This window comes from Rhagoletis pomonella, unplaced genomic scaffold, assembly GCF_013731165.1.
Source record: "Rhagoletis pomonella isolate Grant_MI unplaced genomic scaffold, Rhpom_1.0 Rhpom_scaffold_00012, whole genome shotgun sequence".
Taxonomy (NCBI): domain Eukaryota; kingdom Metazoa; phylum Arthropoda; class Insecta; order Diptera; family Tephritidae; genus Rhagoletis; species Rhagoletis pomonella.
The window spans coordinates 14,971,050-14,997,261 of NW_023458566.1; the positions used below are offsets into that span (position 1 = coordinate 14,971,050).

The 26,212-nt window shown below is 33.4% G+C and overlaps 4 protein-coding genes across 14 annotated transcripts; 1 reads left to right on the plus strand and 3 right to left on the minus strand.

The window, feature by feature from the left end:
- Positions 1-24: 24 nt before the first annotated feature.
- Positions 25-2,110, minus strand: LOC118747916 (esterase-5B-like). The gene is made up of 3 exons (XM_036482140.1): positions 674-2,110; positions 481-604; positions 25-407 (listed from the first exon to the last, which is right to left on the minus strand). Exons 1-3 carry the CDS (start codon positions 2,097-2,099, stop codon positions 284-286), a joined length of 1,674 nt encoding a protein of 557 aa, XP_036338033.1. The 5' UTR covers positions 2,100-2,110; the 3' UTR covers positions 25-283.
- On the plus strand, positions 2,089-26,212 carry LOC118747917 (probable serine hydrolase). 7 transcript variants are annotated; one of them, XM_036482144.1, is made up of 3 exons: positions 2,089-2,170; positions 24,879-24,988; positions 25,058-26,212. In XM_036482144.1, exons 2-3 carry the CDS (start codon positions 24,914-24,916, stop codon positions 25,982-25,984), a joined length of 1,002 nt encoding a protein of 333 aa, XP_036338037.1. In that variant the 5' UTR covers positions 2,089-2,170; positions 24,879-24,913; the 3' UTR covers positions 25,985-26,212. The 7 variants fall into 7 exon arrangements, with proteins under 7 accessions (XP_036338037.1, XP_036338038.1, XP_036338040.1 ...); XM_036482145.1 differs by having other exon boundaries at positions 2,093-2,174; XM_036482147.1 differs by lacking the exon at positions 2,089-2,170 and adding an exon at positions 9,281-9,299.
- On the minus strand, positions 5,049-9,148 carry LOC118747920 (1-acyl-sn-glycerol-3-phosphate acyltransferase gamma-like). Of its 4 annotated transcripts, none has more exons than XM_036482150.1 (5): positions 9,005-9,148; positions 8,468-8,707; positions 6,092-6,627; positions 5,642-5,999; positions 5,049-5,570 (listed from the first exon to the last, which is right to left on the minus strand). In XM_036482150.1, the coding sequence occupies exons 2-5, from the start codon at positions 8,646-8,648 to the stop codon at positions 5,476-5,478; spliced, it is 1,170 nt and encodes a 389-aa protein (XP_036338043.1). In that variant the 5' UTR covers positions 8,649-8,707; positions 9,005-9,148; the 3' UTR covers positions 5,049-5,475. The 4 variants fall into 4 exon arrangements, with proteins under 4 accessions (XP_036338043.1, XP_036338044.1, XP_036338045.1 ...); XM_036482151.1 differs by having other exon boundaries at positions 8,990-9,148; XM_036482152.1 differs by having other exon boundaries at positions 8,969-9,148.
- Positions 12,515-21,215, minus strand: LOC118747919 (1-acyl-sn-glycerol-3-phosphate acyltransferase delta-like). Of its 2 annotated transcripts, none has more exons than XM_036482148.1 (5): positions 21,115-21,215; positions 14,957-15,190; positions 14,351-14,886; positions 13,913-14,270; positions 12,515-13,847 (listed from the first exon to the last, which is right to left on the minus strand). In XM_036482148.1, the coding sequence occupies exons 2-5, from the start codon at positions 15,135-15,137 to the stop codon at positions 13,747-13,749; spliced, it is 1,176 nt and encodes a 391-aa protein (XP_036338041.1). In that variant the 5' UTR covers positions 15,138-15,190; positions 21,115-21,215; the 3' UTR covers positions 12,515-13,746. The 2 variants fall into 2 exon arrangements, with proteins under 2 accessions (XP_036338041.1, XP_036338042.1); XM_036482149.1 differs by having other exon boundaries at positions 21,095-21,195.

Consider the following 26,212-nt stretch of genomic DNA (forward strand, 5'->3'; position numbering starts at 1 on the left):
TTTATTTATTAGCCTACTTCAAAAAAGCAGGAGGTTATCAATTCTTCGAAATATATATTTTTCTTATGTATGTTATTGCATAACCTTGGATCACATTAACCGATTTATATGATTGTGTCTTTTTTTTTTTAAGGAAAGGTGTTAGGGTTTAGATCCGATCATTGGATCACGAAGAAATCAACTATAATCTAAAATTCTTATATGAGAATGGAAGCAGGTTTTGTTTTTTGCTTAAAAATTACTTGTACATATTCATATCTACATATATTTATCATCAGCTTTTTTAAAACGATGGTAGTGTTGAAACCTCTTTGTTTTCACAGGCGTTTTTAGTAATGAACATTAGCTGAATCTCGTCCTTTTTCACATTATCAACGAACTTGCAATCGCCAAACATTAGCTCATCACTATTTATATGAAGAAAATATAATTAAGTATTAATTTAAGTACTTTAGCTGACAATTAGAATGATTTTTCTACCTCTTCGAGGCGAAATTGTCCAACATTGTTACGAATTTTTGTGAAATTAGTTTCTCATCAGCTCGAATTTTCGATCTGCCCGCATTACTAAACATCAGAAAAAAGTCGTCTCCATGAACCGTACCTACAAAAAAGTAGTTTTTAATGAAACCTTAGTATCAATAAATAATGTATGTATTTGTTTTCAACATACCCATTTTTACGTCCCTACGATGTGATAACGCCTGTCCGATGCCCTCATCAGCAGGGTTGTCGTACACATAAGCGTAGATGGGACTACGTCCGCGTGCGCGCTGCAAGCGTATTGCTTGCTCCACTCCGTTTCTGAAGAGCACGTCCGTATACATACGCTGCACATGTGAGTACGTGTCAATGGAGAATTCTTTATCACCTAAATAGCGACGTTTTAACGCAACAGAATAGTCATCCATTTGCTCTACACTCTTCATAGTGTCCTTATAAAATAAATTGTATGGCGCCAAGTCATACCAACGGTCGTTAAAAACTTCGATCAGCTCCTCCCTACGCGGTGAGCGTTTTAACAACTCAGCAGCATTGTAACCACCATCCTGTGCTGCATAGGACACCAACCAAGGTAGTTGTGCGAAATCGCCCGATTCAACTATATCCCGCGGGAAACGCGTTAGAAACGCATCCTTGACTGCTCCGTCTTCTATGCTTGGCCCAAATGTGGTAAACGGATTATAGCCGAAGACCAAAAATTGTTTGACGCCACGCACAATCGCCGTTGCTGGCTTACGTTGTAAACATTCTTTAATTGATTGTGAACTACTTACATCTGGACAATCGAGATTTTTGGCCAATTCAAATGCACGTTCGCGAGTCTTATGGCTAATCGCCCACGGATTAAATGCAACACCACTAAAAGAGGCAGCCACGCGCGCATATTCTGTTAGATTGCGATTAGCCAAAATATGCAAATGCACAGCCACACCGCCTGAAGAGAAACCCAATAACATAATGCGCTCTGGATCACCACCAAAGCAAGCAATATTCGCCTTAATCCACTGCAGCGCCAAACGTTGGTCTTTCATGCCAAAATTACCCGAAATAACGGAGTCTTCCGTGCTGAGAAACCCAAGCGGACCAAGACGATAACCCATTTTAACCACAATTACGCGACCGTTACGCATAAAATGCTCATGACCATTTGCGCGCACTGAACCAAACATAAAAGCGCCACCGTGTATAAGCACAAGGACTGGAAGAGCAGCTTGTGTGCGGCCAACCTCGACCAACAACTTTGGTTTGTAAACATTCACAGTGAGACAATCCTCAATGCCATGAAGCTTATCTACGCCAGCTTTGTACTGATCCCATTGCATGCACTCGATGGGTTCACGTGTCGCATCGAACGTGTCTGACCAATTTCCCGAGTATGGTCGTGGTGATTCGAATCGCAGTGGGCCAAGTGGTGGTTCTGCATATGGAATCGATTCATAACTGTAAAAGTAATCGTTGTCTCGGCCACGTATTCTGCCATTAGGTAAATCAACAATTAATGCATTATCAAACTCATTTGTATTGGCTCCACAAATTTCAGAGAACAAAGCGTAAATTAAAACCGTTATGTAGAAAGGAAAAAATTGGAAATGCATTCTGACGCGTGGTCAATAATTGACTGACTATGAAATGTTTTAAGCTTCAAATTAATTAGCTGGATTTGTATGTAAGTATGTATAAGATTTGTACATTTATAGAATTTGCATAGTTGCATATGTATTTGTGTAAATATTTTGTATTTATTTTCGTTTTCTAAAGAAAGGGACTGAGCGCAGCAAGAAAATACTCTATATATTTTTTGCTTCTATATGCCAAATCTACCTAATATACCTAATTAATCCTATTTTTTTGTATGTTAGTATATAGCCTAAGGATTAGTAAACACCAAACTGTAGTAAAATAGTAAAGTCATCGATACTTTTGATTTCACTTTCAAGCTAAAACTTTCGCCTCGTACATATGTATATATTATCATATATGTATATAGTATGTACTATTCGTATTTGCTAATTTAACGAACAATGCACATCATCTTATCTCAACATAGACTCTGACCTTTCCAAACATTTGCTGAATGTATGTACATTAGAGTGGCCCAATTTTTGTATGGAAAAAAAATCATCCCAGAAAACGGGGCACCCCCTTAGTTTTTTTTCATTTTGATATTTGTGATGTCTATACCAACTTTCAGTTTTCTACTGCAACCAATACAGGGTGCTCAATGACCTTGAAATGCGTTATTGGATCGCTGTGAAACTGGGAAATTCATTGGTGATTTTTATAAAAAGCTACTGTTGCCATGACAACTGAAGCTTGTGATATTTTAATAGATAATTTAAATTTGAAATGTTCTTAGGTTAAATAACCAATCGATTTATTAATATACATATGTACACAATACTTCCAGAGTAAAATATGAGCATAATGAGCATCCTCTAAATGGATACTTAGAAACTTAAGGTTTGGTACCAGTACCCCCAAACCCTATCTGGGGAAATTTTTTTTTTGGACCACTCTAATGTATGTACATACATATGTATTGTGTATAAAAGCATATGTACATGTTTCCATGTATTTACATATATATAAGCAAAAATACATAAAGCTTTGCATAACATATAGCTTTCATTTATGCATGTATGTACGAAAATATGTGTATAAAATATGTATGTTATGTATGTATGTACATACATATTTGCATTGTGATTAATTTAGAGTCTCACCTTCCTCGCATATTAATATTAAATCATCATTGGCTCCTTTGATGAATGTTCATATTTAGTAAAAGAAAATATTCAATTAAAATACTATAATCGCCTGATGGTCTTATCTAAATGGGGCAACGAAAACTCATATCTCAAACTATAATAAGTTCTTGATATTAAACCTTTAAATGTAAGAGAAGTTATAGCTTGATTAAAAAAAAAAACCAACTATCGTAAATAATTTTGAGCGCAATCAAACTAGATAAGCACCTGGTGGTTTCATAATCTAAACAAAAAAAAAAAAAAAATCGTAAAAAGTCTAAATTAAATATACAAATTGCCAACGACAATCACCATCAGGTGCGTTGCATTTTTGGCAAGAACTGTTCAATACATTCTATGCGTTCAAAAAATAAAACAAATTCCGTTTGAAATTTATTGTGAATATTATTTTAGAGTATTTAAGTAGTAAATACAATAAATATTTATTTGTATTTGCATCTTTTACATTACTAATATACATATTTTTTTTTTGTGTATAAGTATTACTTTAAAAATGCAATCGGAAAAATATCATTTAATATACGCGAAACGTTTCTATCAACATTTTTTTATCGGAAGATGCATACTGCAGAAGGCAAATCAACATGCCTGCTTAAATTTGCAAATAAAATTGCCTTTATAGTTTGAAAAGCGTTCTTCATCGAAAAAATTTATTTGCTTTTCAATTCGTTACAATTTTTTAACATAGATAAACATGATTAACAGCAATGCAAAGCATTTTCATCGGTATAGCACGAATCTGAAAAAATTGGCACAAAATATTCATAATATCTTTCATTAAAATGAGTTGAACTCGCGTACAATAGAATCGCGGCTAGTCTAATTCAAAAATCACCCACAATATAACCCCCGACTCTGTATGTACATATGTATGAATTTACCTACATACAGCAATGCTCACGAAAATAGCAGCACAACGTATTGACAAGTTTTGTCAATCTGATTTTCCTTTTATTTAATTTTAATTATTTATAAAAACTCAACAAGTCCCAACAAAACAGTATACAACCTTTTTTATCAGAATGTTTAGAAAACTTTTAAGTATGCAATTTTATAGTCCATTAAAATTTAGTATATAATATAGTGTGCAAGTTTGAGGTGGTTGAAAATTCGCGTTGATTTTTGAATTTTTTTAGTTTGACGGTATTGCGCCTTTTCTTCCATATAAAAGTGACATAAAGCATGCTCAAATTATTTTATATTGAAGAAAATTCCTTGACCGGCAGCAAAAATAGTAATTCAAAAATCTTAGCCACTTGAAACTTGCACTTTGTTATACTAAAATTTAATGGGCTATAAAACTGCATACCTTTTGCATTTTGGAGAAAATTTTATAATTTTTGTAGAAAATTTGAAATTTTGAATAAATGTTTATAAAAAAAAACTAAACTAAAAAAACTTGTTAATACGTCGCGCTGCTATTTTTGTTAAGACTGCTTTTTGAATAAGTATGAATTAAAATTTTTCCACTTAATGTTGGGCTTTCCCTATTATAATCCGTATTTAATGCTGCTTCACATTCTAAACATTTACAGCCAAATTCATAAAAAATAAAAAGGACTTTAACCCGCTTTGTAAATCGTAAATTTGTATGAAAATGTCACTTTATAGAGCTATTTAAACCTATTTTATTTTTTATGAATACGGCCATTAATGTGTCGGCTATGTGATTTTAAAGTTTACCTGTTCCTAATAAAATACATATTAAATATTAAAGCATGCGCAAGTAAAATTAACACTAAACTCGATCTCTAAGATAAATAATTTTACTTCAAATTTTTAACGTCTAGTTTATTCCTCCGGTGTCCAAAGTAAATGTTATGCTCTAGACTCTTCAGCAGTCAATGCTTTTGTGTTGTTTTGTTAACATACAATGTGCATATTAACAATAATATGACATTTTAAACTTAAATTCTAAAGGGTTTCCCACTAACAATATCAATAAGTACATTTACTTACATACACTTTTTATATATGTACAGTGGGATTAGGGCAAAGAGGCTTAAAAAACAAACATTTGAACTTTGCCCGCGTTATCTTCATTTGCATAATTTATAGAAATTCAATGCGGTTGCAACGAACATCATACGACGTTTAAATACAATTATGGCTATATACATACATACGTTCCCAAATAAAAGAATAAAAAATCTCGTAATTGTTAGATCTATCGCAAGTGCATGTGCATGCAAACGCATTTGAATTACTTTGACTTTGAATCCGTTTTCGACTCTGAACCATACGACGAAGCTTTGCTGATTTTAGACATATTGATCGACTTAATCATAAGCATGTAAACTGCGAGCATGGAAGGAAAAATAGAATTTAAACCAATATGCCACAGCAATACATCAATCGTTGTTACTTACTCGTCAAAAGTACGCCTAGAGCAATTGAAAGCCCAATCCAATTTTGCGAAAGAAACGAAGACACTAGATAGTAGAGTATTAGTGATATCGAGAATACAGCCCAACAAGCAAAGTTCAGCAGACTACATGTGCGATATTTGAAAACAGTAACCGGCACCTCTTTAATGCCCGAGGTTTCACAGAAATTGCCTGTTGTAAGGAAGCTGTCGACAAGGCGATCCTTTTCGCGGTACAAGTTATGTAGCCATTCAGCAGCTGCTGCCTCATTTTCCGGCACGTTTTCGAGTGGAATACGACGTGCAAACATGTGGCCTTCCACCGGCAGTCCATTTAGTAATGTGGAAATAGTCGGCGAATTCTGTATAAAGATGAGAGATTAAGGAGTTTATTGCATTAAATCATTTATGTTAACTGCCTGCATATCTATCTATTGCAACATTATGCACGCACCTTGGCATCCCTCTTGAAAGCCAAAGTAGTATCATAAATAGCTACACAGCGACCACGCATGGTCGGTAAGCTGGTAGTGAAGCCCTTCGTACGTGGTACCAGATGGTGCTTTAACACAGGCAAACCACGTTCCTGCGCAAACTTAACAGAGGCTTCGTGTTTCTTCGGCGTGAATCGAGTACCCTCAGCATTCAGCAACAGCCATACAGGATCTGGATAATCGAATATCTCTTTAAGCTGGCGTGCAATTATCTCGCTATCCTTGTCGAATGAACGTTCCAAAAACACAAATTCAGCAAATTTCCATGCCCAACCCATCACTGGCACATATGAAATGACTTTCTTGGCATATGCCTTGCAATTACCCAAGCAGCCAACTTTGTCGGCGAACATCCAACCACACAGCCAATCGATTTCATAGGAATGATTCTGAATTATCATTACATGTTCCTTGCCACAGAGCTTCTCCAAGTCGTTGGGATCCATGTACAAATGTAAATTACTATTCGCATACCATTCAGCGACAAAGATCAATTCTGAAATATAAAACGCATGGCGTTATGTTAAATGTTAAAAATATATTTGTATGTATGTACATATGTACACTTGTGGTCAGCTGATTAAGCTTAGTTAAAGGTGCAATCCCGTATTCCTCGGACTCGGACTAGTAAAACTGTCAAAAAATAAAAATTCGCTCAGAGCGAGAGAGTAACATTGAAAAGTACGGGATCGCTTTCTAGTAAAAAATGGTAACTTCTGTCAACTTCAACACAACCTCCAAATTTTGGTTTTAAATTTTTGCTTATTTTGTATGTAAACACACTCAGATCACACATGTAAATAACCAAAAATACTTTCAAATTCATTAGAATCCACTTAAACAAGTAATTAAATACTTTTTAACATGAATTAGCAGAGTGCACTTTTCTTTTGTTTACAATTTGGTTGCCAAACACACTACAGCTGATCGTTTGACACATTTACCAGAATTTACCAGCAAAAAAATCTCGGACTAAAACTGGTAACTTCTGACAGAGAGAGAACCGTATTTACTCTCTTTTTTGTCCTCTCAATAGTCAGAGAGCCGAGTACGGGATCGATTTCCAGTAAAATCTGACTGATTCTGACTATTTCTGACTAGTCCGGACTCGTACGGGATCGCAACTTAAGTGACATTTTGACCCGTTTTGGTTTTTTTCTGTTGTTTATTTAATGTTTATAATAGGTTTGTTCGTCGAAAATCCAGCAAGAATTATCCAACACTCAAAATATCAGAGAGTAAGAAAAAATTCTCTCAAATTCTCTCTCATGTTGAGAAACTTGCAAATTTCTGCACGAACGCAAATTTGCAAGTTTCGCTGCCAGCTGGCGTCCACGGTTGCATTTCAAACACAAAAAATTTTTATAGAATTTTTAAAATTCTTTCGGATGGCCAAAAACAGGATATACATGTATATTTCTTGTTGTTCTGACTTTCTTTAACATACATTTCAATTTCTTCATCGTACTAGCTGTCGGGTTTCTTAAATCGACTCTGGTTGCAATTGCATTCCGATTGCGAATACCATTTTTTTCAGCCGAATTAAGTTCAAATCATTGGAATTAACTAAATTAATTATTTACTTCCTTTTTTCATAAAAAAAATCGCTCGTGTTTATAAATTTTTAAATTTAACGAACTAATTTATTCAAATTATTGTAGACGAAAATGCAACCATGCGCCACAACCACATGTTTTTCGTGTTTGCAAATTCTTGCTGGCAAAATTTTTTCCAGCAAGAATTTGCAAGTTCTCTCCAAGAGAACTGTCACTTTGCTCTCACAATTTTTGAGTGTTGGATAATTTTTTGGTCTGCACGAACGCGATTTGGGCAAAAATCGTGATAATTCGTACAAATTCGTACAAATTTTTTGCTCGACGAACAAACCTAATTTTTTGTATAAAATTCCATAACCAGCACCACATAAATCCACATTTCAAACTTCGTGGAAAAATTATAAAAATTCAACAAACAACTACACCTAAAAATTTTAAAGTTTTTATTCCGAATTTTTAGAAAACTGTTAGGTATATAGTTTTATAGCCCACTAAATTTTAGTAGGTTAAATTTTCAAGACGACAGAAAATCTAGTTGATTTTTAATAATTATTTTCACTGACGGTATTGTGCATTTTCTTCCATATAAATCAAAAAAAAAAAGAAAAAAAAATCAACGCAATATTCTAGCGTCTTGAAATTTGCACTTTAATTAACCTACTAAAATTTAAATGACTAAAATTAAAAACAAAACAAAAATAGGCAAAACTGATCAAAGTGTCACTTAACTTAATCAGCCGACCACAAGGGTGTGTTATTATACCTAGTACAGGAACTTACGTGAATACAGCGAGTAGCAGAGATAATACATGATGTGTCTGAAGAGCTTTGTATTGAAGGGTTTCAATGCCACATACAATATCAATTGCACCAGATTAATTATCAAACCAGACACAAAAAATGTCACCGCAATGCCCAAATGCACAAGCGTTAGCTTTTTAAGTTCCACCAAAGAGATCATGATTGACGTAATTTGTTTTTTAATTCTTCGACTTGAACTTTGAATTCATGTAAAAAAAACTGTAAAAGAAAAAGCCAGATGTTTGTTGTTGAGGCTAATAACCGATAAGAATTCAAAAATTACTTTGATAAAAACATTCTAGGGTTTATACATACATATATATGCACATATACGTAATACATACATACATACGTAATACATAATTGAGTATGTATATATGTACATACATACATATATATGTATATCAGTCTCTAATCGAAACTTGATGTGGTTTTAATTTTTCATCTAAAATGCGTTGATTGCATAAAACGAAAACAAACCCTGGAGCACGGAGCACTAACATTTTCCAGCCTTACCCCAGAGCTTAATGGTATTATTATCAATCAATCAAATTACGGCCAGCTCACTTATTCTATTTTATCTTTTTTATTCTATTTCTGGCATTACCGACGATTTGTGCACTACCGATCGCTGCAAATGAACATGAAAGACTAAAATTTTCTCCAAACAGGTATCAGTTCGCGATCGAAACTCGTACAGAGAGCTTTTATAAATATCATCAACAACAACTGAAACCCTACAGTGAATAGGTGCATAATAAAATTCTCAGCGGACTAGTCCATTTCGGAACGATACCAGTTTTCCCAAACGGTAAACACTTTTTTTTTATTTATTTTTTTTCCAACGATAAAGTAGTAAAAAACAAACCGGAACTTGTATCGGAAGAACAAAGAAGGAGCCAAATTCTTGGCGGGTTTTAAAGAAAATAGAAAGCGTCTAGCACAGAAATGCTAATTAACATTTTCATTTGTGCATTGGATTAGTACACACAATCTGCTTTGATTAAAATTGTATTGCTGTACCATATACACACACATACACTCACAGACGGGAAATCAAAGCGATATATCGATTGTTTTTGAGACTCAAAATAAATCACTTCAAACGCCAGCAATACTTTAACGAAGCGTTATTATGCTTTGAGATTGTTAAAATGTTTAATAAAAACTTTGCTAAATTTTAGCAAGAGTATGTGTAGTGTTACGCGAATGCTAAAAACCAATATATTAATTAATGCATTCTCACAGACTTACTACTAACATTACACAGGTACAATGAACACAAGAGTAAATTGTGTGCTTCTTCAAATGGCTGCTGCAGCTGACTTCTGGCAACCCAAATGGACTTGTGTCAACAGCTCAGCCCAGTTGACAGTTCACTTGACTTATGTACATATTTCTCAAGTGGATTAATTTTGTTTTTATGTTTTCGCAAAATTCTGCTTGCTTGTTTACTTACCATTAAAGGTAAATTTGTAAGCATTGATTTGATTTCGTTTTGCTGCAACTTGCAATTTATAATAAAAAAACTAAAATCTCTTCATGTGGCAATGAGCGTAGTTTCTAAGATCAGCTGTTCTCGGCTATATGCCAATTTTTATATAGTCCTACTTCCTTTGTTACTTTCAAGTCTACACAATGACGTTGGAAGTCAATTGTGCGTTAATTAACTTGATTGCACAGTAAATAGCCATGCACTTGCAAATGTATGTACATAAAAATATATTTTTTATGTATCTATAGTTGTGAGTGTGCAATTTGCGTAATTTCATTCGAGTCTTATAAATAGCAGTGGTGTCCGAAGCCAAGTAAACACACATTGCTAAATCAATACGCAAAATAGAGATTGGGTGCACATTCGTACATACATACATACATACATACATACATATGTGCATATGTAGTATGCATGCATGAATATACTACCCTCCAGCTACAGTGTACACTAGGGCCCGGCCCACAAACAGTTAATAAACAACTGAGTCATTTTAGAAATCTTAGGTAATTTTATTCTATTAGTTCAGCGTCCGAGAGAAATTACTAAAAAAAAAATACTCCAAAAGTTCGGAAAATCAACTCCATGCCTTCAAATATTTTCCGTAACAGCGTCCCCGATAAAAATTTAAATCTAAACCCATTTTGTTTTGAGCAATTCTACTACATACAGTGGTCGAAAAAATTATAGCCGCATCACATATTGACAATTTTTAACAATTTATATTTTTGTTATTTAATTTTAGTTATTTTTTTATAAACAGATAGTTCATTCCTTAACCAAAACCGTAAAAATTTTTAGCTCTTTAATAATATTTCTTACAAAATTTTGCAGCTATGTAGCCCATTCAATTCAAGTAGAATAAAGTGCAAGTTTGAAATGGCTAAAAATTATCGTTAATTTTTTGGAATTTGTGCTGTCACATTAGCTTCCATATAATGAATGAACGCAAATCTTTATATAGAAGAAAGACGTAACATCTTCGAAAAAAAAATCTAATAAATCAACGGTAACTTTTAGTCATTTGAAACTTGCACTTTATTCTACTAGAATTCGATGGACTACAAACTGCATACTTGAAATCTTTCTAAGAGATCTAATTAAAAAAACTAAATTTTTTACGAAAGTTTGTTGATTTTTTTCCTAAATATTGCAGAGTTTGAAACTTGGATTTATTCGTTTTTGTTACAAAATGAACTATATATTTTTTCTTTTAAATAACTACAATTAAATAACCAACGAAAGAAATGGGGTAGGCATATATAAAAAAAAAATGTTTTAAATTATTGCACTAACCAACATGTACAGTGGTGGAAAAATAAATAGGGGCTCTACATTTTAATAAGTTGTTGGCTATTTTTTTTCTTTTTACAAGCTTTTATTATGTTTCACCTGTGTGTAATCTAATTTTGCAATCAATTTTAAACAAACTTGCCGATGAGCTAAAGACTTAAAATTTCTTCAGACCATTAGGTGAGGATTTATTGAATATCTCGACTCCAGCGCCACCTAGCGGATCAATTTTTAATTTAGGGTAATGTGAAAAGGCTCTTATACTAGGTTTGCGAAACTCTTAACTGAAAATATACACTGCATATATAATGAGAAATACACTTACCAAAAATAAATCCATTAGATAGCTTTGTAGTCGAGATTTGCACAAAATCCGTATTAATGGTTCGACTTAGTTCAAATCTTAAAGATTTGTGCAGTTAAAACGTAGTAGGCTACGTAGACAAAGTCGCATGGTATCAGCTAGTTTTTAATTAAAAGTATAGCCCATTTTCTAACAAAAACCATGTGAGTATCAAATTTCAAACTTCGTATAAAAATTAGGAAAATTCAACAAAGTTCCAAACTCATAAATAAGAATTTTTTAGAAAAAATTTGGTCTGCAGTTTTATACCCCATTAAATTTTTATGTAGCAGAAAGTAAGTGTTAATTTGGTGAAATGCTTCTTAAATTTTTAATAATTTTTTGCTAGATGGTGTTACTCATTTTCTTGCATGCGAAGTATGTTCGAATAAGTTTTTTATATGGGAAAAATGCGTACAAATTTTTTTCTAAAAATTCCGATTGAGAAGTTTGAAATTTTGATGAATCATTTTTGAATGTTCCAAATTTTTGTACAAAGTTTGAAATTTGGTTTATTAATAAACATTAAATAAACAAAAGAAAAATACCCGAAACTTGTTAAAATGTCGCGTCCCTATTTATTTTTCACTCACCGTGTAACGGATTTTTCTTCCCGACAGGCACTGTAATCGCTGTAATCAAAAAATTTATCATAAAGATTATCTAACTTTTATTACCTATACACACCCCAAAAATGAAAAAGGCGTTTATATATAACAAAAATTTCAGCACAATTTTATTATTAAACTTCTTTGAAAATTTTTAAGAAATTAATACAATATTAGTTCATAATTTGTCTTTACCCATTTTAAATTCTAATAAATCTCTATAAAATTCATTCGGACAAACTACACTTACACCAAAAAAGTGATTTGTCAATATGTATATGTATGTGAACCTGAAAAAGAAATAAATGTAAATTACCCTTCTGATGCGTTTCTGATAAAAAAAAAATATAACTTTCTGGAAGATTATATGCGTTTGCATACTCCTAACATGATTTTCAGATTACAAAACATGCGGCTTCTTAGTCAAAAGATTTCACTACTATTTATCTAATATAGAACAATACGTTTTTGGAAAACAATGAAATATTTTTTCTGCTACTAAATAACTTTTTTTTTTTAACTCAAATTCATCAGAATGAGGAAACGTTATTCATTTAGTATTGTCTTCAAACTAGATAAATCTTACTTCTCATTTAGTTGCAGCCATCATTTGCGCTTTAATCTTTTAATGCATAAAAGTTATTAAAATATGTACCCCAAAATATCAATTGTTGGACAATGCTGTTAGTTAGACACAGCTTTAAATCGTTTAGCAAATGTTTACGTGCCACACATTTCCATTTATTTACTAAATTCAAATTGTTCTAGTGTTTGGCTGTCCTATTTACATAAGCTCAGTTTCATCTTTTGAAATTATTATTAAATTGCATTTAACACTAATGTTGGGAAGTATTTCTTTGATATTTTATTCGGTAGGTGGTTTACAAGCTTAAATCACTTAAATTGTAGTAGGTGGTTGTTGTTTTGTGCTTCTTTGATTTTAGCTTCATTCGCCATAGAAAATAGAGTTACAAGTCGTTAAAGAAACAACATCTTAAAAATAAATTTATCTTTCAAAGTAAAAATTAATTCACATCAATTAGTCAGCTGACAATTCAACTGTTGCCCTAGTCAGCAATATATGTATGTATGTATGTATGTATAAATGTAGTTAACATTTCAAAAGTCACATTAACATTAATATTACATAGTAGTTAGGATAATTCTAATGGGATCTCCACTTACTTTGCTATAAATTTGTTCACAGACATGTATGTATATATATTTTTATATATGCATGTATGTACATATATATATTTGCAAGCATATTTCAATTACACATGAACATTGCCCGATTTTTTTTTTTTAAATAAAAATTGAATCCACTTCTTTCACTTTAACATGATATTGTGAAAATACATTTACGGCTATATATGTATGTTTGTTTGTATAAGATACTCTTCTAATCATATCGCTTGTACGCTTTATTTTGTGTGTACGCTTATGCATATTTGATAAAATTTGTAACTTATGGACGCTTACAAGTTGTTTGCCCGCAAGCCCTCTTTCAACATTTGAGTTACTTCGACTTTTGTTGTTGTTGCGTTGGTGTTTCGGAGCCATAAGATGAAGCTTTGCTGATTTTCGACATATTGATCGACTTAACCATAAGTATGTAGACTGGAAAAACAGAATCCAATAATTAAATAATTTTATGAGTAAAATTTTAGCAGTTTGGGACTTACTCGCTAATAGTATGCCGACAGCAATCGAAAGGCCAATCCAATTTTGAGACAAAAATGAAGACACCAAATAGTAGAGTATTAGTGATATCGAGAATACAGCCCAGAGTGCAAAATTCAAAAAATTATATGGCCGATATTTAAAATGCATTACAGGCACTTCCTTAAAGCCAGAGGTTTCAAAGAAGCTGCCTGTTGTATGGAAACTATCGATAATGCGATCCTTTTCGCGGAATAAATTTTGTAGCCACTCAGCAGCCGCTGTCTCGTCTTCAGGCACACTCTCGAGTGGAATGCGACGTGCAAACATGAAACCCTCTATCGGAAGTCCATTCAGCAGTGTAGAGATAGTTGGTGGATTCTACAATTGAATTTGAGTGTGATCAAAGCGGTTGTTGATTATCATAACAATTGGGCAATTGTTTGTTGTAAAGCACTCACCTTAGCATCCTTTTTGAAGGCCAGGTTAATATCATAGATGGCTGGACAACGGCCACGTAAGGTGGGTAAGCTTGCAGTGAAGCCCTTTGTGCGCGGTATCAAGTGGTGCTTTAATACAGGCATACCACGCTCCTGTGCGAATTTAACAGAAGCCTCGTGTTTCTTCGGCGTGAAGCGGGTACCCTCAGCATTCAACAGCAACCATACAGGATCTGGATAGGCAAACACCTCCTTTAGTTGACGTGCAATTATCTCCTTATCCTTGTCGTATGAACGTTCCAAAAACACAAATTCAGCGAAATACCATGCCCAACCGATTGCAGGCACATAGGAAATGGCTTTCTTTGCATACGCTTTACAATTGCCTAAAACGCCATTCTTTTCGGTAAACATCCAACCGGCCAGCCAATCGACTTCATATGCATGATTCATCATAAGCATACAATGTTCTTTACCACTGTATTTCTTGAAGTCATCGGGGTCCATATAAACATGTAATTTACTATTCGAATACCACTCAGCGAAAAATAGCAGTTCTACATAATGAAAAATCAAGTAGTTCGTGGGACAGACATTTCAGTTCGATATTGTTTGCATAACACTTACGTGAGTTCAGCGAATAGCAGAGATAGTACATGATGCGCCGAAAGAGCACAACATTGAAAGGTTTCAATCCCACATGTAATATTAACTGCAGCAGATTTATCACCAATCCGGATATGAAGAAAGTGACGGCAATGCATAAGTGTATCAGTCTTAACTTTTTAAGCTCTCCAAGTGAAGACATGATTTATGTACAGATATATCATTCGCTGGTATCGTTCTCTATTAAATTGTTTTCTGTAAAGTATGAGAAAAATGCATTTGTATAAAAATTTCGTTAAAAAAATAAATGCATGTACATATAAAAAGGCGGAGGATTCTAAATTGAAATGATTTGCCTAATTCAGTTCACGAGAAAAGATTCTGCAGATTTGTTTGTGAGCCACTTTAACCGTTTTCGTTTTTCATTTTCGGTTTCGCCTATGTAATTTATAATTTTCATTCAATTTTTTGTTAATTACATCTGCCAAGTGTACGTATATATGTATGAAATTCACATTCAACCAGACTACCGAATCCAAACTCACTTTCACGCTAACTTTTTAATGACACTAATTAGCGATCAGTGCATCTCTGCTCGCCACCATTTAGCTAGAAGTACTAAAATTAGAGCGCATATGCATTCGTTAATTGATGAAAGCAAAATTCGTATATATAATAAATTCACAATTAAATATCGATTGAATAGATTTGCAAATATGTATCAAAATGATACATTTAGCAATAGCGACATTGTAGTAATAAAAATGCTTATCAAACATAAATACATATGTATGTATGTATGTATGTATGTATGTAGATATGTGCAGAAACTGCTGGCGCTTCAAGTGTGACCAGGTCAGCAACTGAAGGCCAATTCTCGTTCCGTGAAAAGGTGAAGTGAAAACATTTTTCTTCACTTAAGAGTGAATTTCAACCCCAATCAATTCGATTTCAAAGTGACTTTGGTTCAAATTCACTCGGAAGTGATTGGGAAAAGTTTTTACCAGAAATTTTTTTTTGGATTCAGAAAAGTTCAAAAACCACTTATGATTTTTGATAGATGATTACATATGTATATGTCTTTATAGATCGAGAAAGATAAAATGATTTGATAATTAGAAAAGAAAACAAGAAAATTTCACAGATTTTGAATCTTTTCTTTTTCACTTCATCATTTCAAAAGATTTAAATTTGCCCGCTGGAAAGCTATTTCAAACTTTCTATGTATGTAATGAGCTAGCCTTTGGCGTGACCTTTTGTAAGGCACTTGGGAGTAGTAATGTAGTCAATTGTGTTCTTTTCTACAAGTATTATCTATGGTTAAACTATTTTGGCCGTTCTAAGTAGCATATCAAAAATCTCCAACGATCCATATGACTATAGCATTTCATGAGGTTAAAGGTTATAATAACTGGCCGCATTCAGCGAAAATAATAGTAAACTAGCTGCAAAAGTCTTTCGAAAGGCTAACGGTTTTTTGAGAAAGTTTCATTCAATTTGCACTAAGCTATGACTCGTTGGCTGTTTTTCGATTTAAAAAAAAAGCCTGCGGTGTGAGAGGATCCTTCTTTGATTAAATCTAGGGGAAATAACTCTAATTTTGTGAAAAGGTATTTAGAAAACACAAATACTTATTTTTTATGAATAGCCCGAAGAGAATAATCTCGACTCTGTCGGTTGCTCAGGGCTTCTAGCTTACTTTAAATTTACTTTTAAAAAGTGACAAATATTAGCCAAATTTCTAAATAGATTTTTAAAAAAGTCGATACATTTTTAAACAAAAAAAATGCCAAACAGGCTTTTTTTGCAACTGCTGAAACCAAATTTTGCAGTTAAATTAAATGGCAAAAGCTAGGTAGAGTTGTGACAATTCTAATCTGGTCACTTTGCGCGGGCCGAATGTTATTTATTAATCAAATATGAACTTTGTGTTACCGCCGCCAATCATCTCACACTATGTATTAATTCGTGTTAATTAGAAACTATGATAAGAGTGACATATTATTATGGCTAAGCAAAGTCTAACCTCTTATCTTAATAATACGCTTTTTTCGCAAAATAAACATAAATTATCGGTCGTAAAATTTTTAACCGAATTTCGTATGATAATAAGAGCTTCTAAATACGTTAGACTTTAACCCTAGTTTGATGAAACTGTAGTAGGCAGAGGAAGTGCGCTGCCATTTGTGTTTATAGTATTTATGTTCGATATCCACAATCAGTAAATTAACAAATTGCTACCTCGCTTATATAATTTTAAAGAAAATCCGTGACAAATTGGTTAGTGAACTATTCTTTAACAACTTTTAACGCACTGTTAGCTATCAAAAAAATTTATTTATATATTGCTTTTTCGTTATCAATTCGTGTTTGTGTGGAATTTACAATCTCCGAAATAGCCAAATCAATGCGGCACGAACGTATGAACATTTACATATACATACATATGTATATATATCGTCGATGTTTTTGTAAAACCGCCCATCGCCCAATTGCAAAACCGCCTATCTTACGGCACTCAAGTTTTACGGGAGAGCGAAAAAAAACGCTTTATTCTTTGAAGGCATTGCCTTGATAGGCGGTATTTTCTCCTCTAGCTATTATTTTTTCAAATCAGTTATTTTAATAACGATTTAACGACCATTATGCATAAATCGCGATGCCTGGAGTTGAGGTCTACACAAAAACAACGACGATTTAGGCGGTTTTGCAACTGGTCGATGGGCGGTTTTGCAAAAACATCGACCTCTATGTATGTATATGTGTATGTATACATTTATTTATAAGCTGATTTCAAATTGTTATTCATGCAACAAGAAATAAACAATCAATTATTTACATAAAACTCGACTAAAGTGAACGGACCAACATTATTCCGATGCAGCTCATTTACTAAAAACTGTAACAACTCGAAAAAATGGAGTTTTCAGAAAACGCGTCTAAAGATTTCATTTTACTTGAAAAGTGCAGAGAATGGAGATGCATATTTTCTTCGAACACACAAGAATTTGGCACAAAATTTTGTAGAAACTATTTATCGTGATATATCAAGTATTTCCGTATCTTTCGCTCGAAAATCGCGTTTTTTTTTTGAGTTATGACAGTCTTCTATAACATGAGTGATAAGTAAAAATTTAAACTTGTGGCTAGTGGCCACTATTAGTGCATGACTTTCGCCATGTGTACACATACATACTTACATACATATGTATGTATGTAATAATAAGAATAGATTGGCGCTTACGCGATACGTCAGTGTTTGGCCGAGCTTTTCCTCCGATTTGTGGCGTACCCTTTGATGTTATGACGCAAAGGGGAGGGACCTGCAGTTTTGCGGATGTTGGCCGGAAACTGGGCGCGAACTCGGGCCTTGCGGAATGCGGTAGTGCGTACTGCTTACCAATACAGCGCAGGGGTACTACGTATGTATGTATGTTCATAGGTACACTGCCGGAACAAAGTATTGGCACAGCAAATTTTTCACAAAATATGCAACAATTTTTATTCTAATATTTTCCGCCAATTTTGTATAAAAATATGGTTCATTCTACAACAAAAAAAAAAACATAAAAATATAATTCATAAATTTTGTGCAAAGCTCGCGGATATTCAGAAGAGGCTGCGGGAAAAAATTTCCAACAATCAATGGTAGCTAGGAATTACTGCTTAAAACTTTTACTTTATTATAATAAAATTGATTGGACTACAAATCTGCATACTCAAAAAATTCTAAAACAGCTGATTAAAAGGTTGAAAATTTGCTAAATTTTCGTGATTTTTTTCACAAAGTTTAGGAATTATATTTTTGTTTTTTTGTTGTAGAATGAACCATATTTTTATACAAAATTGGCGGAAAAATATTAGGATAAAAAATGTTGCATATATTGTGAAAAATTTGCTGTGCCAATACTTTGTTCCGGCAGTGTATCTAATTTGGGCTAAAAAGTGAAAATTTGAGAAACATCCAACGTATGTATGTATGCATGTATAGGCTTGCACATTTTTTTCTTAAATCTCGATTTGATGCAAATGTTGCGGTGGCCGAGTAGTTAGAGGTGCGGATTCTTAATTTCGTACGAATCGAAAATTTTAAGTTTTTGTATAGAAAAGTAATGGAAAATTTTCACTTTTGCACTCGTACGGAAACAAGAATACGACCCAGGGTTTGAAAGGAAAAAAAACAAATGTTGCATACAAAATTATTACATACTCGGTAGTTATGCTAATTAAAAAGTAGTTGTGCTAGCAAAAAATATCTAGAAATTTACATACATACATACACACATATGTACTGCCCACGTCTTACTTTTTGATTCGGGAATAAACTTAAGGCGCTTTGAATATCACCTACTGCTGCATTTTCAGTTTGATGATTTTCATTTAACAACAATAATTTATTCTTAAACATATGTATTTAAGTAATTTCTTGTCAGTGCTTTTGTTGACTTTACTAAAAGCTGGGTCTTTGTACGACATTCTGACCTATGTTTGTATGTATTTATCAACAGATGGGAGCAACGAAAGAAATCAAATCTATGTGGTGAGCTAATCCAGTGCACAAAAGCACCTTATATTAATCATACAATAAATATGTACATGCATGTGTACATACAAGAGGCCTGCTATCATTTATATGATGTCGTGACACATTTGCTTGAATTCCAAAATTTCATTATAGACAAGAACGACTTAACCCATGGTTTCAAGGTATTTTTTTACTTTTTATTTAATGTTTTTGTTTCTTGTATGCGTTAACCCTTTCGGTACATCTTTTTAGATTCGGGCTTTAAAAATCCGATTTTTTTATTAAATGATCCTTAATACTTAATATAATAGCATTCAATTTAATTTTTTCCAAAATGTGATTCTAAAGTGTTTTAGAATGATGTCATATGGCATCATTTGTACTAACTGCTGTAAAAAATAAGCAAGATTTTTTAATATGGTATTTTATTTTATTTAAATAAAATAAAACAACACTACAAAAATTCAATAAAATATGTTGGAACATGCATAGATTTAATAATTCATTTAAAAAATGTACCAGCTGCAATTTACCAGTACAAAGGATTTCAGCTCCTTGAAGTATTATTGATGTCATACTTATGGCATCATACAAATTTAAAAGTATACCACGCGTTTATGAGAACTATTTTTTTTTTAATTAAATTACAGGTTCTTGCGATACTTGACACTATTTTAGTAAACTATTGTATTTTAATGTAGACCTTTCTAAGCAGAAGAAAATCGATATTTAAGTAAAGTTTAAAACAAAATCATCTACTATGGACAAAAATAACAATACCATATTAAAATATAGTTATACAACTTCCCATTACAGCGTTGCATATAAGAATTTAATTTCAGCCAAGCTCAGTTAAATCTGTGAGTATTCAAAAAAGCATGACGCCATATGGCATCAAAATAGCGAAAGGTTAATGTCGCTATTAACCTACAGCGTACAGCTAGCCGCTCGTGTTTAAGGGGTTATTTATTAGTAAGAGATAGGAATAGGATATTGTTACCAGTACGGAACACAGTACAGTAAATAAAATTCTATGAAAATGACAAAACTTTGCAAACAGCAGTCATGAAGTATAGTGCATATCGATGGTCCTCTGCAATAACGACACAATTCAAAATTCAAGAAATAAAAGCTCTTACTACGGTTAAGTGGCTCAAGTCTCTAATTGATGTCTAATCCTTACTACTTGCTGTAGTAATCCCTACTACTTACTTTAGTAAAACATTAATTACACAATGATTAGAGACATGGGCCACTTAACATTGGTAAGGGATGTATTTTTTTGAATTATGAATTGTGTCATTATTGCTGAGGACCATCGATATGTACATACATACATACGTATGTAATCACGATAAATATGTATATAAATTTACACTTTAATTCACCCTTGACATGCCAATTATGCTTACGTCACAATATTAGTATTTTTATTAATAGACAACCAAGTTATAGTTTTAAAATGAAAATAAGGTGAAGTAAATAGCCTCTGCCGGTGTTCCACTAAATCATCTACGTAACATCGCAATCTAAATAGTGCTCATATTACAAATGCACCCGGTGGACAACTATTCCAGCCCAAAACCTCGTAGCTAATTTTATTGCTATAACACGCAAAGCACTTGTTAACTTACATCGTATTATTTGAAATTACCTTTGCTGCGCAGTATAAAAAAAAATAACACTGAATCTCAACTTGAAAATTTTGCTCCAGTCGCCAATAATCCAATTTCAGCAATAAACAAATTGCTCCAAAATAAAACGTCAAAAGTCATATGGTTTCAACTGTGATGTTGCCACCTCGGCTGCTTAAATCTTTTAACCCTTGCCTTTACGACATGAACGAAAGACACAAGATCACGTAAGAACAAGAGAGTGAAAAAAGTCGATTTTTTTAGCGGGTTCTACGCCATCTTGTTTCACTGGAAAACGAGCGAAAAGTAAACAAAGCAAAGAAAACAACGAAAACCAAAATTAGCCCAAATTATTGTCAACCACTTTAAACGCACAATTTAGGTAAAATGATGCAACAAAATGCTTTAAAATGTGTTGTCATGTTGAATTAACTCTTCTTTACTTGAATAAAAGTATAAAATAGTGGTGCTTGTGATGTAAACAAACGCTCAGCTGACGAACCCGCTTTCGCAAACTTTTTTTCTCAAAACCAGTTACAAATACAACGTCGCGTTCTTACGTGATCTTGTATTTTTGGTTCATGCCTTTACGATCCATTTGATTAACCATTAAGGGATCAGTAGAAAAGTTCTATGGTGCCAATCAGCGTTGCCGAAAGCTTTCGCTGGAAAATCGTAACTTTACCCTGAAAAAATCGTTATTTCGGCCAAAAAATCGTAAAATTTTGGTGTATCGTATTTTTTTAACAAAATAAAAAATACAAACGAATTACATACAATAAGTAGTATGCATAAAAACTAAGCAATTGCGTTTTCTTAAATTTGCATACCTTTAACTTAAATTTATTTGAACAAATTGAGTAAAAGGTCTGAGAAATTTTAAGAAAAAGCATTTGCTTCGGTTTTATGCCCAATAAATATGACCACACATTACAAAACCAAATGGAACCCACATTGCATATGGGTTAATTGCAATTGTCAACGGCAATTTAAAATTACAAGTTAAAACACAACTGCTTTTAAATAGTTGAACCCCACCGGGTTTAAATTTTTGAAGATTTAGGTCCAGTTTTACTGTAGGGGTTCTCACACGGAGCTTGGTACTAGGTGTTCGGTAACTTTTCCCCATGTATTTGGTTTGTGTAAAATTATTTTACTATCGGTTTACCTGGTACCGAATTATCGTGGTGCAAGCTTGATAATTTTTCTGGTAGTTGGTAAACTGCAATCAGCTGTTCGATATTTATTCAATTTTAAATCCGCCTGCTGCCGAAAGGCATAACGCATATGAGAAATAAAATTCCTTAAATTTTCTGCTAAAAGTTATTTTCTTTAGGAAGAGCTACGAATCCGCTGCTAATAAACATAGATTACCAGACTAACAAAAGAAGACTGAAAATGGCGTCCACAGTTGATAAAATTACCGAGTTTCAACCAGCAATTTACCAAAACTACCAAAATGAATGTGAAGACCCTAAGGGCCAGTTTTTCAGTGCACGACCGTGGTTTAAATTAAGTTTAAACGCTTGATCTGGCTTGTTTAAACTAAGATCAGCCAATCAAATGTCAGCCAGCTATTCAATTTAAACTCAGTTTACTCAATCTAAGTTTAACCTGGCACTGAAAAACTGGCCATTAGTGTAACTTTAGCATTGATAAACTGATAGATAATTTTGACTGAACAAATTCTCTCCTCTACTTTTCTGTCTCTTTTAAATCAGTGTCAGCAGTGCAAATTAGGGATTTGAATACAATTCTAGAACAAATTTAATACAACTAAACGGTTGTAAAACAAAAAAAAAAGTATATTATTATTATCCGCCCAAAGATCATTGTAGGTATCAATATTGAGTGAATAAGCTTCAGTAGTTACTAAAATATCGCAGTTTTCGTATTCCTGAAAACTACCATTGTATGGGAGGTAGGCCCATTTTCAATACCATCCGTCCTACGCTCAAAAGCAGTACACGTACCAAGTTTCGTTATGATATCGTAATTTTTACTCAAGTCATCGTGTGCATAAACCGACGGTCAGACATTCATCGCTTAATCGATTTATTTTTTCATTCTGAGCATTTGGCTGCATTTCTTTATTCATTCTGAACGTTTGGAATAAACTTTTTTGTTTATTTATTCTTTAGAACGTTCCTGATGATATGTTGACGTATATTTCAAACGATTCTGTTTATTCCGGCTGTGAAATTGGATTATCCGGAATGTATAAAGAAACGCAGCCTTTATGTTTGCTATTGTTGGGTGTGCTGTCAAATCAGTAAAAGCAAAAAAAAAATACATGTAAGGCGAAGAAATTAGCTGATCTAACAACACCACCAAGGCAAATTTATACAAGATGGTACTTAATGTCAAAATTATGTGTTTGTTGTAATATGAATTCGCCTTGTTTACAAAAATCACATGATTTTGACCAAGGCGTTATCGGATCCGCTGATTTCACGGCGAATTTGTACCTTTTGTCAAAATGATGTGTTTGTTGTAATTTTTGTTTTTGTGCTGTCAACACCACCTTGTATAAATTCGCCTTGAACACCACCTTTTATAAATTCGCCTTGGCACAGGCCCTAAATTTAAGCTATATTTTGCAATCATTTCGGGGCCTTGAAAATAACGTTTTTGAGCCTTATAGTTAATCAATTGCTAAATAAAATTATGTGCGTTTCATGCTAAACGTAACATTGACCGCAATTATAGTTATTGCGTCTGCAAACAAAAATCAGCTGTTATTTATTAAACAAACAACGTAATGTTTAACGTAAACTAAAAATTTAAAAATTAATTGCTATTAATTAATTGCTGTGTTGCTAACGGACAAACGTTAAAAATGAACGAACAGTAAAGAAAAATCGACGAACTATCGATTGCAATACAAAAATCCTAATATTTATACTAAGTCTAGGTTCAGACACAGAAACTTTTGTCGCGGCAACTCGTTACTTGTGGTAAAGGGAGTGACGAGGGAGGGGAAAGGACACCGATTTGTTCGTGCACGGGCAACACGCTTCGTGCTCTCGTTCGTCTGAGTTATTATAGTTGGACGTTCACAGCTGACAACAACAATTGTGTACAAAAGAATTGATCTGTGTGAACGCGAAGGGCAACACCAAAAAAGAAGTTCCGAAAATGAGCAACAAAAGTTTCTCTGTGTGCATCCAGTCTAATGAGATGCCAACGTCGGTAGGTGCGCGGATTTATGGCAGCACGACCGCATAGTGTTGCCAATGACGCGTGTTTGTTATCATGTCACGTTGACAGCTGTAGCACAACACTAATCGGTTTCTATTTTTATTTATTTATTTTTGATAATACGACAGAAAGATTAATTGAAATTAAATTAAAAAAAAACAACTTCACACATTCGATTAGGTTGATATTAGAAGTTTATTTTATAGCTATAATCATAAGAGGGCATACACCCCGGCAAAGGTCGTCTGACGGTAAAAATTTATAAATTGGTTGGGCATTCTTTAAAAAATTCAAAATTTAACCATAAATATCATAAAATTATATAATATAATATTTCATACGTTCCGTATAACAATGTAGATATTTTTGAAAGATTAATCGTATATTTAAAGCATGCGCAATAATTAGTGTACCTACCAAATCAAAGTTCATATTCCGATAAACATATGTACATAAGTATACTTATACTTATCTATCTTATTATTATTATCTTATACTTATCTATAGATATGTTATTGCTTTAACAGATTTTTTATAAGCGCAGGTCTCACTGCGGAGTTATTCTATTAAACTTTCATCATAGAAAATACGTTCGAATTGGTAGGCTCTCAAGTACCAATGGAATCCAAATTTGATTTGTCACGACGATATCGACATGTAGGCGATTTAACGGATGAACCACCAACGCGTGAAGTAAATACAAAGATTTCCTATATGTATACAGAATAAAATACTTACTCATATTATTTATCTTGTTTGAAGTTTGCAGAGATTACTATACCCGTACCGTGGGGTCATTTGTCCGGCAAATGGTTTGGTCCGCAAGATGTTCAACCAATACTCGGTCTGCATGGCTGGCAAGATAACGCTGGTACATTTGACTTGCTTGTGCCGCTTTTGCCTCCAGACATTCCATTCCTTTCGGTAGATCTACCCGGTCATGGGCTGTCATCTCGACTACCAGATGGCTGTTACTACAACACAACTGACAATCTGTACGTAATACTTATTATAATGAAGCAATACAAATGGCAAAAAGTCTCCTTAGTCGGCCATTCTATGAGCTCTATAATTGCATTTGTATTCGCTGCGGTTTTTCCTGACAAAGTGGACATGGTTATTGGTTTAGATGCACTGAAACCACATCAGCGTCCCCCTGCCAGTTCAATACGCAGCATGGAAACACGCATGGATGAATTCTTAAAAGAGGATGAGCGTAATCGTTCCAAGGAAGAGCCACCAAGCTATTCCTATGATGAACTCATCGAACGTATTTTTATCGGTACTTTTCACTCAATCAATAAGGACCTCTGTAAACATATGCTTGCACGCAATATACAAAAATCGGAAAAATATCCAGAGAAATATTTTTTTAGCCGGGATCGTCGCTTGAAATTTTACAACTATTTGGTTGGATCACAGGAACTTTGTGTAGAGATGGCTAAACGTATTGAGTGTCCTTACTTGTTTATTAAAGCGCGGCAATCAACTTATTTCGAGGACAAAAAGTATTATGATGAAGTGCTGGCGATACTACGAACAAAATCGAAGTTTGAATATTTCGAGGTCGATGGATCACATCATGTACACATAAATAACCCAGAACGCATCAGTGGAGTAGTAAGCGATTTTATTAATCGTTTTGGTCCTTTGGCAAAGCATAGTGGTCCATCTCCCAGCAAATTGTAAAGATGAAAGCTTTTTTATTTTGTTTTTTAAAAGATGTATTATATATTTACATATGTACATATGAAAGTATACGATTGGTATTTACTAAAAGAAATTTGTATATATGTATAAATATTTGTTGGGACTGACATTTATTATAACCTTTTAAACATACAAATCTTTAAGAAAAATGTATGTATGTATATTTTGTATGCATAAAAGTAATTTTTAAGCAAAAAAACAAAACGG

Excerpts from the sequence above, each read along its gene's own strand:
- LOC118747917 (XM_036482144.1), top strand. The coding sequence starts at position 24,914 with ATGGAATCCAAATTTGATTTGTCACGACGATATCGACATGTAGGCGAT. Across the intron at positions 24,989-25,057 it reads ATGAACCACCAACGCGTGAA|TTTGCAGAGATTACTATACC; the intron begins GTAAATACAAAG and ends TCTTGTTTGAAG.
- LOC118747920 (XM_036482150.1), bottom strand. The coding sequence starts at position 8,648 with ATGATCTCTTTGGTGGAACTTAAAAAGCTAACGCTTGTGCATTTGGGC. Across the intron at positions 6,628-8,467 it reads CTGCTACTCGCTGTATTCAC|AATTGATCTTTGTCGCTGAA; the intron begins GTAAGTTCCTGT and ends TTTATATTTCAG. Across the intron at positions 5,571-5,641 it reads TCTAGGCGTACTTTTGACGA|TTTACATGCTTATGATTAAG; the intron begins GTAAGTAACAAC and ends CCATGCTCGCAG.
- LOC118747916 (XM_036482140.1), bottom strand. The coding sequence starts at position 2,099 with ATGCATTTCCAATTTTTTCCTTTCTACATAACGGTTTTAATTTACGCT. Across the intron at positions 605-673 it reads TCGTAGGGACGTAAAAATGG|GTACGGTTCATGGAGACGAC; the intron begins GTATGTTGAAAA and ends ACTTTTTTGTAG. Across the intron at positions 408-480 it reads GACAATTTCGCCTCGAAGAG|TGATGAGCTAATGTTTGGCG; the intron begins GTAGAAAAATCA and ends TCATATAAATAG.
- LOC118747919 (XM_036482148.1), bottom strand. The coding sequence starts at position 15,137 with ATGTCTTCACTTGGAGAGCTTAAAAAGTTAAGACTGATACACTTATGC. Across the intron at positions 14,887-14,956 it reads CTGCTATTCGCTGAACTCAC|AACTGCTATTTTTCGCTGAG; the intron begins GTAAGTGTTATG and ends TTCATTATGTAG. Across the intron at positions 14,271-14,350 it reads CCTTCAAAAAGGATGCTAAG|AATCCACCAACTATCTCTAC; the intron begins GTGAGTGCTTTA and ends ATTCAATTGTAG.